This window comes from Podarcis vaucheri, assembly GCF_965113315.1.
Source record: "Podarcis vaucheri genome assembly, chromosome: 11".
Taxonomy (NCBI): domain Eukaryota; kingdom Metazoa; phylum Chordata; class Lepidosauria; order Squamata; family Lacertidae; genus Podarcis; species Podarcis vaucheri.
In genome coordinates, this window is record NC_138749.1 from 9,567,859 (window position 1) to 9,582,714 (window position 14,856).

At 48.8% G+C, this 14,856-nt stretch overlaps 1 protein-coding gene across 6 annotated transcripts in view; it reads right to left on the reverse strand.

The window, feature by feature from the left end:
• Positions 1-14,856, reverse strand: part of LOXHD1 (lipoxygenase homology PLAT domains 1) — a 196,146-nt gene that overhangs the window by 99,995 nt on the left and 81,295 nt on the right. For all 6 annotated transcript variants that reach the window (XR_014224459.1, XM_082241742.1, XM_082241744.1 and 3 more), the window contains 2 exons: positions 8,930-9,065; positions 1,727-1,881 (listed from right to left, as the gene is read on the reverse strand). Coding sequence is in view for 5 of the 6 variants with exons in the window: in XM_082241742.1 (XP_082097868.1) it covers positions 1,727-1,881; positions 8,930-9,065 (291 nt within the window). In the remaining variant the exon portion in view is untranslated. The remainder of the gene's footprint in view (positions 1-1,726; positions 1,882-8,929; positions 9,066-14,856) is intronic.

The window sequence follows — 14,856 nt, forward strand, 5'->3', positions numbered from 1 at the left end:
AGTTTATTCAATTTGGTGCCCGAGTTCTGTCCCAGCAAGGCTTAATGTACACCTGCCATCACTTGTAGGACTTGCAGGACAGAAGCCCGGGACGTGACAGAGCAAAATGAGCCGGAAAGCTTCCAAATGCAACAGGCTGGCTTGCCACATTTTGGAGTGCCGTCTAAAGAGGGCCTTCCCCAATAAATTGATTGCCCCGATGGTGGGTGTCAAGAGGTGAGTAGAGTATGTGGATGTACTAGGTAAACAGCCAGCACAGGGCTCTAAACTCTGAGCTTTTTTTCTTTTTTCTTTTAGCTCTCCTAAGAAGAAAGTTATGAAGCAAAATGTGCAGGTACCTTTCTAAATGATTTCTGTAAGATTTATAACAACTTTCCTAAAAGAATATTGAGAGCTGTAGTTTTTAAGGGGGCTGGGAATTGTAGCTCTGTGAGGTTTCTCCTAACGACTCTCAAACTACAGTTTAAAAACTACAGCTCTAAGCATTCTTTTTGGGCAAGCCATGATTGTTATAGTGGTATAAGAGTGCTTTAAATGTAAAGTGGTTATATACACACACAAATGGTTATACAAATCAGTGTTGCTTAAAACTCTTTTAAGCTGCTAACATTGATATAGTTAAGTTTGAGAAACAGCAATAGGTACATACCGAGGGCTTGTTTAGAGAAGATTCAGACATCTCCTGACAACAACCCCCATCAGAGATGAAAAAGGAATCTGAGGGAGCACTTCAGGTCTGGCTCATGTTTTACAGCTCATGAAAACAAAAGGGAACATCTCAAGGTGCTTATAAATAACTTCAATATAGTCTCTTTTTAAATGTCCGGCAGGTTTCAAGCTGTGGTGAATTCTTCTTCAGGGAATTGCTCTCTGCCTCCAGCCCTTCTGGATTCTCTTCCCCAAAAGAAAAACTACATTAAAGTTATTTATAAGCAGCTTGGGACGTTCCCTTTCGGATTTGTTTTGTTTTGTAGCATAAAAGTGCAACCCTTTTGTTATATATCTGAGCTGCCACTGTGTAGAAGCGGAATTAAATCACTTCGCAAGATGTGCCGTTCCAGCTGTTTGGAGAAAACTGACTCTGGACAGTTTTGGCATGTGAGGCAGAACGTTAAAATGGTACACACACACACACCCTTCCTAATAATAGCTAACTATGTAAAATAACTCGGGGATTGCAAGCCTTTTTGAGCCACCTTTGGACTGTTGACAAAGTGCTGTTCACGCCAGTCACAAAATGGCTGACATGTGGCGCGTGTGTGGCGTAATACAAAATGGCTGCCACTTCCAAAAGAGGAGGCAGGACCAACCGCACAATGGTTTGGGGCATTACCCTCCGGCAGACGTACCCCCATCAGCCGGAAAAAGGCTCTGTTCCACATGTAAAATGGCAAACGTTCCCTTCCACTAGATGGGTTAGGCAGCACTTCCTGTAGTCACTTGACAATGACCAAACACTGCCCCTCCAGCTCCACAGCAAAATGGCACACTAGCTGTGGCAGCTAGAACAAGGGATAAAAATCTGAGCAGCCAGCTTCCAGGCTTCACCTGTGATCCTTTAAAAAGGCCATGGCACTGCCACCTGTGAACTGACTGCTCAGCATTCCTGCCAATGCTGGCATCTGCCTGGGACAACTGGCCCCATGTCTATTATTTGGGCTGGCCCTCTCCCTCTTTCCACAGCTAGTATATCATGGTGTCTTCTTAAACAGGCAGGCAGACTTACATTGCCCTTCTCAAATTTATTGATCGAGTTCACGCTGTTCTGCAGGACGCGGTCTCCGGTGTCTCCCTGATCCCCATAGAGGCAAGTGAAGACGTTGGCATCTGTACCGCTTCCACTCACCATCCCGGTGTGAACGACGACCCGGTACTTTTTCACTGCAAAGGCAGAGGTTAAGGAATCCAATAATAATAATAATAATAAAGGTAAAAGGGATCCCGGACCATTAGGTCCAGTTGTGACCAACTCTGAGGTTGCGGTGCTCATCTTGCTTTATTGGCAGAGGGAGCCGAACCCAGTTCCCCAGATTACGAGTCCACCGCTTCTTAACCACTACACCACACTGGCTCTCAGTAAATTTGAAAACACTGGGCAAGTCCCAAATATGTGTAAGCGACCTGCATAATGACTACCACATTGCCAACATTTATCCTGCATTGTTGGACATATCTTTGTGAGTTTATATAGGGTTATGTTGTGTGAAAACTCTTTTGAGGTGGTTGGAGAGAATAATAATAATATATTTGTACCCCATCCATCTGGCTGGGTTTCCCCAGCGACTCTGGGTGGCTTCCAACAAAGATTAAAAATACATAAAAATGTCACACATTAAAAACTTCCCTGAACAGAGCTGCCTTCAGATGTTTTCTAAATGTCAGGTAGTTGTTTATCTCTTTGACATCTGGTGGGAGGGTGTTCCACAGGGCAGGCGCCACTACCGAGAAGGCCCTCTGCCTGGTTCCCTGTAGCTTTGCTTCTTGCAGTGGGGGAATCGCCAGAAGTCCCTGGGCACTGGACCTCAGCGTCCAGACAGAATGATGAGGTGCAGTGGCGTAGCGTGGGGGGTGCCAGGGGTGCCGGCCGCACCGGCCGCAACATGGGGGGGCGCGTTTGGCCGGCCCTTCGCAAGACAAAACTCCATAGGGGAATCTCCAGGACAGCGGGGAAGCGCAACGCGTCTTCCCCACTGTCCTCGGACCTCCTCCGAAGCCTGGCAGTGGGGCAGAGAGACCTCCTCCCACCGCCAGGCTTCGGAAGGATGCTCCGAAGGCTGGCAGCGGGAGGAGGGCTCTCCGCCCCACCGCCAGGCTTCGGAAGGCTGCTCCGAAGCCTGGCGGTGGGGCGGAGAGACCTTCTCCCCGCGCCAGCCTTCGGATGGCTGTCCTGAAGACTTGTGGTGGGAGCAGTGGCGTAGCGTGGGGGTGCAGGGGGGGCCTGCCGCACCTGGCGCAACATCTGGGGGGGCGCGGAAGAGACTCAAGTGCTAAAATCTACGGGTTAGGGGGCGCAAATTACTTGCCTTGCCCCGGGTGCTAAGAACCCACGCTACGCCACTGATGAGGTGGAGACACTCCTTCAGGTATAATGGGCCGAAGCCGTTTAGGGCTTTAAAGGTTAACACCAACACCTTGCATGCTTGTTGCCTCAGAAATCAGCTAGGGCTTCCTGTTTAGCTCTGCTACACTACTTCCAGGAAAAGGCTTCTAAGACAGAGATTGGCAGCTCCTTCCATCCTTCACTAAGTGTGATAACATACTGGAGCAGGGATTTTGACTAGAGAGGGCTAGAGGAAGTGAGCGTGTGCTCCTGAGGCTGGCTCCCGATTAGCAAATCACAGTTTGCGACATCTGCATTGGACCAAAGTGGCCAGCTCCTGAAATGGAGAAGCAAGAGCATCATCAAACTTTGCTCCTCGTGGCCTTTGCTCCATGCAGTTGCCAAACAGCAGAGCCCAGCCAGGGAACACGCACTGTTCCTCGCAGCCACTTCACACAGCGGATTAAAAATAAACTTCATCAAAGGTTTGTTGACATGTTAATCATAGCATTTGCAATTATAATCATTTGCACAACTTCTCGGGAACAGCTCTCCTTTGCATACTGATCAATGAGCAGGAAGGTACTGCCAGAGATGGCTCAGATCTACTGTAATCCCAAATTCTGCTTTTATTCAACTGCGGGCCTAAGCACTTGAGGCTGATTGGTGGTTGTGCCATATCCGTGATACACACCAGTGTGACGGTAGCAGTTTAAACTAGGCCAGCTTCATTTTCCATGGAATGCCAGGCTATGTTTGACTAAGATGATGCAGCAATGTTTTACAATGCATATTATGATGTATATCTATATACAAGTATAATAATAATAATAATAATAATAGGTAAAGGGACCCCTGACCATTAGGTCCAGTCATGACAGACTCTGGGGTTGTGCGCTCATCTCGCTCTATAGGCCGAGGGAGCCAGCGTTTGTCCGCAGACAGCTTCCGGGTCATGTGGCCAGGATGACTAAGCCACTTCTGGCGAACCAGAGCAGCACAAGGAAACGCCGTTTACCTTCCCGCCGGAGTGGTACCTATTTATCTACTTGCACTTTAACATGCTTTCAAACTGCTAGGTTGGCAGGAGCAGGGACGGAGCAACGGGAGCTCACCCCGTCACAGGGATTCGAACCGCCAACCTTCTGATCGGCAAGTCCTAGGCTCTGTGGTTTAACCCACAGCGCCACCCGCGTCAATAATAATAATAATAATAATAATAATAATAATAATAATAATTATTATTATTATTATTATTATTTATACCCCGCCCATCTGGCTGAGTTTCCACAGCCACTCTGGGCGGCTTCCAATCAAGTGTTAAAAACAATACAGCATTAAATATTAAAAACTTCCCTAAACAGGGCTGCCTTCAGATGTCTTTTAAAGAGAAGATAGCTGCTTATTTCCTTCACATCTGAAGGGAGGGCGTTCCACAGGGCGGGCGCCACTACTGAGAAGGCCCTCTGTCTGGTTCCCTGTAACCTCACTTCTTGCAATGAGGGAACCGTCAGAAGGCCCTCGGCGCTGGATCTCAGTGTCCAGGCAGAATCATGGGGGTGGAGACACTCTTTCAGGTATAAAGGGCTGAGGCCGTTTAGGGCTTTAAAGGTCAGCATCAACACTTTGAATTGTGCTCAGAAATGTACTGGGAGCCAATGCAGATCTTTCAGGACCGGTGTTATGTGGTCCCAACGGCCACTCCCAGACACCATTCTAGCTGCCGCATTCTGGATTAATTGCAGTTTCCGGGTCACCTTCATAGGTAGCTCCACACTGGATCAGCAGAGCTGCATTTAAGGGAAAGACCACAGCTCGGTGGTGCAGCGCTGGTTCAGTCCACAAGATCTCTAGGTAGGGCAGAGCCACTGCTGGTCACCATAGGCAATTTGATTTGTTGTTGTTGGCATTTGTCTGTCTCAAGAGACAATGGCCATCTCACCATCTTAGGGACTCCACTCTGGATGTGTGTAGGGCTTACTCCATAGCCTTGTCTACTCCCAAAGATATCCCGCAAGGCAGCTGAGGTTTAGAATCAGTTTTCCTTCTCCTAGATGGGCAACCTTCTCAGGTTAACAAGCCCCACCTGCCCCTCACTTCCCTCTACCGCATGGGCAGAAGGCGCATAATAATAATAATAATAATAATAATAATAATAATAATAATAATAATACCGTATTTTTCGATCCATAAGACACACTTTTTTCCTTCTAAAAAGTAAGGGGAAATGTCTGTGCATCTTATGGAGCAAATGCATGGTCCCTGAAGCCAAATTGCCCTGGGGCAAAAAGCAGATTGTGCTTCCCCCCTTTTTTTTAAGAAAGAGGGAAGTGGGTGTTGAAACAAAGCCGCTGATCGGCAAGCGATCAGAGGGAGGTAAGGCAGCTGGTAAAGGAGGCTGCCTGGGAAGGGGAGGTGGTAAAGACAGCGAATTTGCAAGGAGAGGAGACAGGAATACTAAAAACAAGCAATGAGGAGAGAAATTAGAAGAAAAGGAGGAGCAAAAAACTGTTCCAGCTAAGGAAAAGACACTAAGGCAAACAAGAGGGAAGGGGGTGTTGAAAGGAAGCAGCTGATCGGCAAGCAATTGGGAGGGAGATAAGGGAGGCTAGCGATAAAGGAGGCTGCTTGGGAGGGGGGAGGTAAAAGCCCATGGATCCTCAGGATTTTTGCATTGGGTCGCCCCAAATTCACCATTGGATCACATAGCATGTCCATGGCTACAGCCTGCACCAAAAAACTCACACATCCACTGTTTCGTGGTGACGCAATGGTGCAAAAATATGGTTACAAAGCACAGATCCATATGGATCCTCAGGATTTTTGCATTGGGCTACCCCAAACTCACTGTCAAATCACATATCATGTTTGTGGCATGAACCACAAAAATCATACATCCACTGTTCAGAATATATATTTTTCTTGTTTCCCTCCTCTAAAAACTAGGTGCGTCTTATTGTCAGGTGCATCTTATGGAGCAAAAAATACGGTAATAATAATAATAATAATAATAATAATAATAATAATAATAATAATAATTTTATTATTTATACCCCGCTCATCTGGCTGGGTTTCCCCAGCCACTCTGGGCGGCTCCCAACACAACACTAAAAACAGAATAAACAGGGCTGCCTTCAGATATCTTCTAAAAGTTAGATAGTTGTTTATCTCCTTGATATCTGATGGGAGGGTGTTCCACAGGGCAGGCACCACCACTGAGAAGGCCCTCCATTCTTGACCATTGGACCCAATATTGGTCTCATCTGCCTAATCTGTTAGAGCCAGTCTTTGCATACAAGGGAAGTCCCTAACTCATTGAGGATTTGGAACCCATCACCTGCCCTCACTTTGTTTAGCTGGTCAGTTGAAGGCATACCCAGGGTGTGGTCACTGTAGCATAATGACAACTTATAGGAGCCACAGATGAGAGTTGAGTGCAGGGTGGTGTCAGGGAGTGGACTGAGGGGGACGAGACTGGGGAGGAATGGTGGAGATCACCCCCTCCCTCCCCCTGAAGCTTCTAGAGAAGAGGAAGGCAGTATTGAGTTACAGCAGTGGTTTGAGGAAGCTCAGAGACAGGCGAACAGAAGAGTTGGGAGGTGTTGGGAGAAGATAAGGCAGAGATGGAGACAGAGCAGCCAGCTGACGCGTTATCACTGGAGAGCATTTCTGACCCCCCCCCCTCTCCTAGAACCCAGATTTCATTGAGAATGCAAGAGCAAAGGACTCAGAGACAATTAGCCCCTGCTGGCCACCATAAGGGGAAGTGCTGTTGGTTGGTTGGTAGGAAGGGAGGCAGGAGGAGATCAGTTAGAGCAACGTCATTAACGGGAGGCAGACTGCATTCCTTTGTCTCTCGATGTGATGATTGAATAAACTCATAAGTAAGAAGTCCTCTTTGTTTTTCTCTGCTTCTTGCTGTCACTGGGGGAGGGTAAGATTCCTCGAAGCCTGACATATGGGGACCAAAGGTGGACAAACTACCCAGAAGGAACACAATGTTCTTCCCACCAGAGATACTACCCCCCTAACACACCACCTACACCAGTGTAAGCAATATGGTGCTAGATAGAAAACTATATATCTCACCGCGCTTCTCCCAGGGGTCATTTCTCCTCTGGTCACTGCTAAGGATACGTGACCTGACTGCCTGTCTCCAGGCCAGTGGTTGTCTGCAAGGGATTCCCACACAGCGGGGTTGATGTTGCCAGCCTTCATGTCATGTTTGCGGACCTCTTTGTAACACAGAGTTGGGCCCTGCCATCCCAAAGCAAGGAGGAGAGCTTTAAAGTTATTTTTGTGCTGGGTTACCCCCAAGAGAAACTGGCACAACACGGGTGGCGCTGTGGGTTAAATCACAGAGCCTAGGGCTTGCCGATCAGAAGGTTGGCGGTTCGAATCCCCGCGATGGAGTGAGCTCCTGTTGCTCGGTCCCTGCTCCTGCCACCTAGCAGTTCGAAAGCATGTCAAAGTGCAAGTTGATAAATAGGCACCGCTCAGGCGGGAAGGTAAACTGTGTTTCCGTGCACTGCTCTGGTTCGCCAGAAGCGGCTTAGTCATACTGGCCACATGACCCAGAAGTTGTACGCCAGCTCCCTCGGGAAATAAAGCGAGATGAGTGCCACAACCCCAGTGTTGTCCGTGACTGGACCTAATGGTCAGGGGTCCCTTTACCTTTACCCCCAAGAGGAACTGGCACAGAAGGGGTTTGCAAGCCTTGCTTCAGTTTAACTTGTGCTACTTCAACCAGCCTGCCTTCAACCGTGTCTGGTTAAAACTGCTCAAGTTAATTGCACCTAAGATGCCTGCTTCTTGGGAGAAAAGTGATGACAAACCTAGACAGCATCTTAAAAAGCAGAGACATCACCTTGCCAACAAAGGTCCATATAGTAAAAGCTATGGTTTTCCCAGTAGTGATGTATGGAAGTGAGAGCTGGACCATAAAGAAGGCTGATCACCAAAGAATTGATGCTTCTGAATTATGGTGCTGGAGGAGACATTTGAGAGTCCCATGGACTGCAAGAAGATCAAACCTATCCATTCTTAAGGAAATCAGCCCTGAGTGCTCACTGGAAGGACAGATTCTGACTGGATTTGCTCTCACCTCCACTTTTGGATGGCAGAATGGGGAGCTCTGCCTTGGCGGACGCTAGTTCTGGGCCGGGTGCATCCAACCCCCATTCAGGACGTTGGATAAGGGGGTTAGACTGTGCCCAAATTATCCTGTATACCTGAAGGAGCATCTCCAACCCCATCGTTCAGCCAGGACACTGAGGTCCAGCTCCGAGGGCCTTCTGGCAATTCCCTCACTGCGAGAAGTAAGGTTACAGGGAACCAGGCAGAGGGCCTTCTCAGTAGTGGCGCCTGCCCTGTGGAACGTCCTCCCAGCAGATGTCAAGGCAATAAAGAACTATTTTACTTTTAAAAGACAAGTGAAGAAAGCCCTCTTTAGGGAAGTTTTTAATGTCTAATGCTGTATTGTTTTTAATATTCAGTTGGAAGCCGCCCAGAGTGGCTGGGGAAACAAAGCCAGATGGGCGGGGTATAAATAATAAATTATTAATAATTATAATTATAATTATTATAATTATTATATTTTTTCACAGCTTTCTCCAAAGGAACTCAAGACACAAAGAAGGTGTAGCCCAAATGACGACTATACTGCTAAGCCCCTAACATTTCCTATGACCCAGCAGGAGTAACAAGGACGACTCCAGAAAGAGCTGGGTTTTTTTATTTTTAAAAAACCAACAACTTCATAATGAAATTTTGCAGCCATTCAGCCTGTTAATGGCATCTGCAGGAGATACAGTACCAATGAGGATGGGGCGGGGGAGATTAATTGCTACCCAAATGCACCCCCCTCCCGGAGGTCCTCTTTCTCCTCACCTGGCTTCACTTCAGCCACCTGTGGGCCTTCGGCTGTTAGTTCCCGCACAATCTCGTTGTCGTCCTCGTTGCTATCCAGCCAGCGGTCACAGTTGAATGTATACTTCTCTTTCGTCAGGGTTTTCAAAAGGGTTACCTTTAATTAAACCCAAATTGAACCAAAATGTTGAATAAGTTCAACGTGAATGAAAGAAGGAGGGTGGAAACTGGAGTCAGGAAAAAATGCAATTTACCAAACATGCTGGAGCCGTGTCCCTTTGTAAGGTGGAGGAAATGAGTGTTGATTAATAAGATGGTTCAGTTATTTTATTTCCTCCAGACGAGGCCTCTATTAACCTTGAAATTCAGCTAGCTAAATAACCTGTTGTTCTTTTTCTTCCCCCAGAATACAAAAGGAGGTATACCGATAAGTACAGACATATAACAGCATATTTTGGGGGGATTTGCTTATGCTGTGGAAAACCTGGGCCAAGCTCCTCACCAGGTGCATTTGGAACCTCAGACAGGGGGTTGCGTGTCGAGACCCCGCAGCCACCCCCTCGTTGGAAATAACTCACACAAGATATTAGGTTTATGTTATTGGGCAAATTTTGGGCACAACTTTATTGAATTACAGACTGTGAGCGGTATTGGCTTAGGCATTGATTGGACCTGACTATATCCAGCGGCGTAGCGTGGGTTGTCAGCACCCGGGGCAAGGCAAGTAATTTGCGCCCCCTAACCTGGGGCAAGGCAAGTAATTTGCGCCCCCTAACCCCTAACCTGCCGCGTCAGGTGACCTGAGGCGAGTTGCCGCTGGCGCTGCCGCCCAAACGACGCCACTTGCCCGGAGGAGGAGGAGGGCAGAGAGGCGAGGAAAATGCAACATGGCCCAGCATCTGCAGCAGCAGCGGTGGCAGCGGGGCTGTGAGGAGGGGCTGCCTGGCGTGCCCTGACATGCGGGGACCGCGGTTCCGCTGAGAGCCGCTGCCAGCTTGTCGGTTCTGCGAGACATGGGGCTCTGCTACAGCCTGCGCCCGAGGCTCTTTGGCGACTCCGGAGGCAGCGGGCGTGCCCCCCCCCAGATGTTGCGCCCGGTGCGGCCGGCCCCCCTTGCACCCCCCACACTACGCCACTGACTATATCTGACTCCTGCCCACTGTGCAGGAAGTCCGGTAAGAGTAAGCCACCGGTAGGGGGAGCCCTGTCGATGCGAACCAACTCAAGCTCCCCCTGGTGTTCCCATTGAGGTTGTGTCAAGGCCCTAGCCCCCACCTGGGCTTCAGACAAGATCAACACCCCCAGATTCCTTTAACGGAATACCCTTAAGCATAAAGGGGCAGGTGATGGCCACACCTCCCCTCCCCCACACAAGGTCAAACAATGTCTAACAAAGTTGTGATGATTGCTACGAGGTAGGTGAAAACCAAATGGCCAGTGCCAATTTTCCAAGTGGAAAAATTCCTACCAGGCCCCTTGGACAACCAAGGCGACCAACCAAAGTCCATAGCAAGGCCATTGCCTAACCTGCATGTCAGGAACTGCCATCAGAGGCAAGAGGAGAGGTAAGACGCTCCAATGATTCAGGGGAGGGAACTAGCAAGGAGAGAGAGAGAGCTTCCACTGGGGAAGGAAATCCAGGGGACACCAGGGAGAAAGGGGAAGCTGAGAGTACTGCGGAGGGGAGGCTCCGAGACTCTTCCAGTGAAATCAGCGGAGAGAGCACAGGACCTCCGCTTGGCACGCCCATGCTGCGCAGAAGGCTTCCGCGCAGAGAATCTAGGCGGAGACTTGGCGTCAAAGAACTTCTATGTTGGAGGAAATTTAGGAGACGCCCACTGACGGATTCTGCCAGTGACTAACAGTCGTGTTGTAAGGGCTGTCAAACCCGGGAAAGGTTTAGCTATACGACCAGCTTGGAGCAGTTTGCAGTTTACGCACAAGCAACCCCAATTTCCATTACACTGCAAAATAGGGAGGGAGGGCGGGTGATTGAGGAAGCGAGCCAAAGAGGAGGTCCTCTGGCTCCCTCCTCAGTTTAAACGGCCTCGGCTACACACACCCAGCCAGCGGATTGGCTGGCCGGGCTCTGACGTGCCCAGGATCCCCCGCCCCCGGTGGGGAGTGGGTGGCCACGCGGCCCACTGCAACTCCTCCCCACTGGGAAGTGGAGTGGATTTATGGAAGCAGCTGTGAGGAGGAAGTGTGGGAAATGGCGTGCTGGGTTGGGGTCAAGCACCTCCCCCATCTGCTTTTCTCCTCCAAACTGTCTCCTCCAGATATTGCCCAATCCTAGTTTGAGAATTTGCACCTCAATAGACACATATAAAAGGGACGTGGGTGGCGCTGTGGGTTAAACCACAGAGCTTAGGGCTTGCTGATCAGAAGGTCGGCGGTTCGAATCCCCGCGACGGGGTGAGCTCCCGTTGCTCGGTCCCTGCTCCTGCCAACCTAGCAGTTCGAAAGCACATCAAAGTGCAAGTAGATAAATAGGTACCACTCCGGCGGGAAGGTAAACGGCGTTTCTGTGTGCTGCTCTGGTTTGCCAGAAGTGGCTTAGTCATGCTGGCCACATGACCAGGAAGCTGTCTGAGGACAAATGCTGGCTCCCTCAGCCTATAGAGCGAGATGAGCGCGCAACCCCAGAGTCGGTCACAACTGGACCTAATGGTCAGGGGTCCCTTTACCTTTACCTAGTCACATATATGATTGTGAGGTAAAGTTGTCATCCTGACCACACTTATCACACAGTACTGAACACAGAAGCCATTGCTTCTTTTCCAAGCTGACATGCTTAAGACTGTGCTGCGAAAAGGTTTTTTAAAACTGATTAATCTAAGAGATTAATCAACTAAACATTGCAGCAGCCTCATTAGCAATCCTCTCACTAGAGAATGAACAAGGGACTCTTTTGCAGCTAGACATCAACCTTTCCTCCAGGAGTGGAAGCGACAGCAAACGGGGACTAATGAGGCCAGAATGACTGCGTGGATGAATCTTGGGAACCAACGTGCATCCACAATGCTTCATGGTTTACTAACTCCCAGCTAGATCCTCCAAACATCTGTGCAATGCAAAATAAGGCAGAAACCTATCAAATCCTTTTAGAGGCTCAAAAGCCAATGTTTATTAACATTGTGGCCTAATTTTCTTTTTTTCTAAATAAAAAAGGGAAATGGTGATTTGCTATTGTTGTTGCACATGCCTGCATAGCAAAAGAAAGACATTTCTAGTATTTGTAAAGTGCTAACCAAAAAGGTAAAGGTAAAGGACCCCTGGATGGTTAAGTCCAGTCAAAGGTGACTGTGGGGTTGCGGCACTCATTTCACTTTTCAGGCCAAGGGAGCCAGCATTTGTCCACAGACAGCTCAGGTCATGAGGCCAACAGGACAAAACCACTTCTGGGTTGACGGAACACTGTGACGGAAACCAGAGCAGCACACGGAAACACCGTTTACCTTCCCAGCACAATGGTACCTATTTATCCACTTGCACTGGCATGCTTTCAAACTGCTAGGTTGGCAGGAGCTGGGACAGAGCAACGGGAGCTCATTGTTGTCATGGGGATTCAAACCTCCAACCTTCTGATCGGCAAGCCCAAGAGGCTCAGTGGTTTAAACCACTTCACCACCCATGTCCTGCTATCCAAAGTAGGACTTCCATATAGGAAGACACTGCACTCTGCAGCAAGAACATTTGATAATGGGAGCATAATGAATAAATCTGAGAATTTAGTTTTGGCTTTTAGGAAAAATAGTTTCCAGTTCCCATGCTTGTGAAGGCATGCTTAAGGTGGCTGGGTGATGTTGAGCAATGATATCTCAGAAGCTGGGCAATGAGCTGAGCAGGATATCCACCCAACTGTCCAATGGTGGGACAACAGAGTCCTACACAAGCATTTTGCCCAACCCTCTGATTGACTAAAAGAAGCAAACAGTGTACCAAGACCCCATGACCTGCAGTTCCCTGGGGGATGAATACACACAGAGACCGACAGTATTTGGTTTATGGATTCAAATAGGCCACAACTTCACTGGTTACAGATGTGAGTGGTTTGGGACAGGAATTGAGTGAAGCCAGACTATATCACTCCAGTCCATTTGCTGGGAGTTGCATCTAAGGGCAATCCATCATTTGGAGGAATTCTATGACCTACATCAAATAGGGGTACCCCCAGAGGGGTCCCCATTGGGGGAATGGTATGGCCCTAGCCCCCATCAGGGCATTGGAGAGAAGCCACTCCCCCTCGATCCCTTTAACTGTGGGGTATAAGAATCAGGTGCAGTCAAACAAAACATGGCTAGAGTAAACATGAAGGTTATGTCAGTCCTCCAGCTGGAACTTCCTGCTTTCCAGGACTGAGACAAAACTTCCTGTGTGTAACTTGAGATGGGTGTGGCCTCTCCTGAAGTAGAAAGTACCAAAACCACAGACTGGCGACCATCTTGTCTCTCTTGTCTCTATCGATGCCATCTTAACGACAGCACTACTAAAATGCACCCTTGGCTCCAGGCCAAGAGAAAAAAAGGGGGGCTTTCTCCCATAAGGAGATACTCACCACATTTAAACTACAGTGGTGCCCCGCAAGACGAATGCCTCGCAAGACGGAAAACTCGCTAGACGAAAGAGTTTTCCGTTTTGGAGGTGCTTCGCAAAACGAATTTCCTATGGGCTTGCTTCGCAAGACGAAAATGTCTTGCGAGTTCCTGCAGGTTTTTTTTCCCTTCCCTCCCTTGTTTCTAAGCCGCTAAGCCGCTTATCAGCTGATCCGATAAGCCGATAAGCCGCTAAAAGCCGCTAAAAGCCGCTAAAAGCCGCTAATAGCGCTAATAGCGCTAATAGCGCTAATCCGTCAATGGGCTTGCTTCGCAAGACGAAAAAACCGCTAGACGAAGAGAATCACAGAACGGATTCTTTTCGTCTTGCGAGGCACCACTGTATGTTCTAACCTTTTAAGTATGCCTTCTGGGAACCTTTGTGTGACCAGATGATTACTTGTGAGTAAATGTTTTATAGTTTACAGAAGACTGTGCAGTGTTTAAATAAAAGGGGAGTGTAAACTCTGCTGGTTTTGTTGAACTTGTAAAGACAAGTTGGGATAGGATATCTTAGACAATATATGGTCCCCCACATCCCTAAACATTCCCACATTAACAGGATACCCTTAATAAGGAGGGGCAGGCGAAGGCAACAACCTCCCCTCCAGCCAAACAAAGGCTTACCCAATGCCCAATCTCACAACGTTGTGACGATTGCTATGAAGTAGGCGAAAACCAAATGGCTGGTGCCAATTTGCCAAGGCTAGCCACCTCTGCCCTCTGAAAAGATCATCATGGTCCTTCTGCTGCCAATCTTGCCCCTGCAACTTAGAGTTACAGAGGACTCTTGGGTGTGCCTTAGAAAGCACCATCAGAGGACTTCCGGGGTTGGCGCGATCCGAAAATGGCGGATTCCCTCCGAGCTCCGGAGGGAATCGGCTCAGTGGAGGATGGGTCTTTGCCGTGCCGGTGACACGGGGACCCTTAAAAACCGCAGGCGCGGAAGCCTGCGGACTGAAGACTCGGTGGGTGCCTAAAGCGCCCCCCCTGATTCACGAAGAGCCTTTTTAAAGGCTACGGAGAGGATACAGGGGGCGGCGTGCGCTGAGAGTCGATCGCTACCTCCGCTGAGCAAAGCCGCGAGCCATGATTGGAGAGCGCTGACTTCCTTCCTTGAAATTCGGACTGAAAAGAAGAACCCGTGAGTAAATTGGAATTGGATTTTAAGAATTCTTCCTTTTGAATTTGAGACGATCGGGGGGGTGCTAAAAGGAAGTCCGCGCCCCCCCCCTTGCAGTCGATCTAGAGCAACGATATAAGAACTAAGCTGGAGAGCCTACCCTGTAAAGGGTGAGATTAAAAAGACTGTAACTTCCAAGATTTGGAAAATTAATTTTGAGCAGGAGAGTG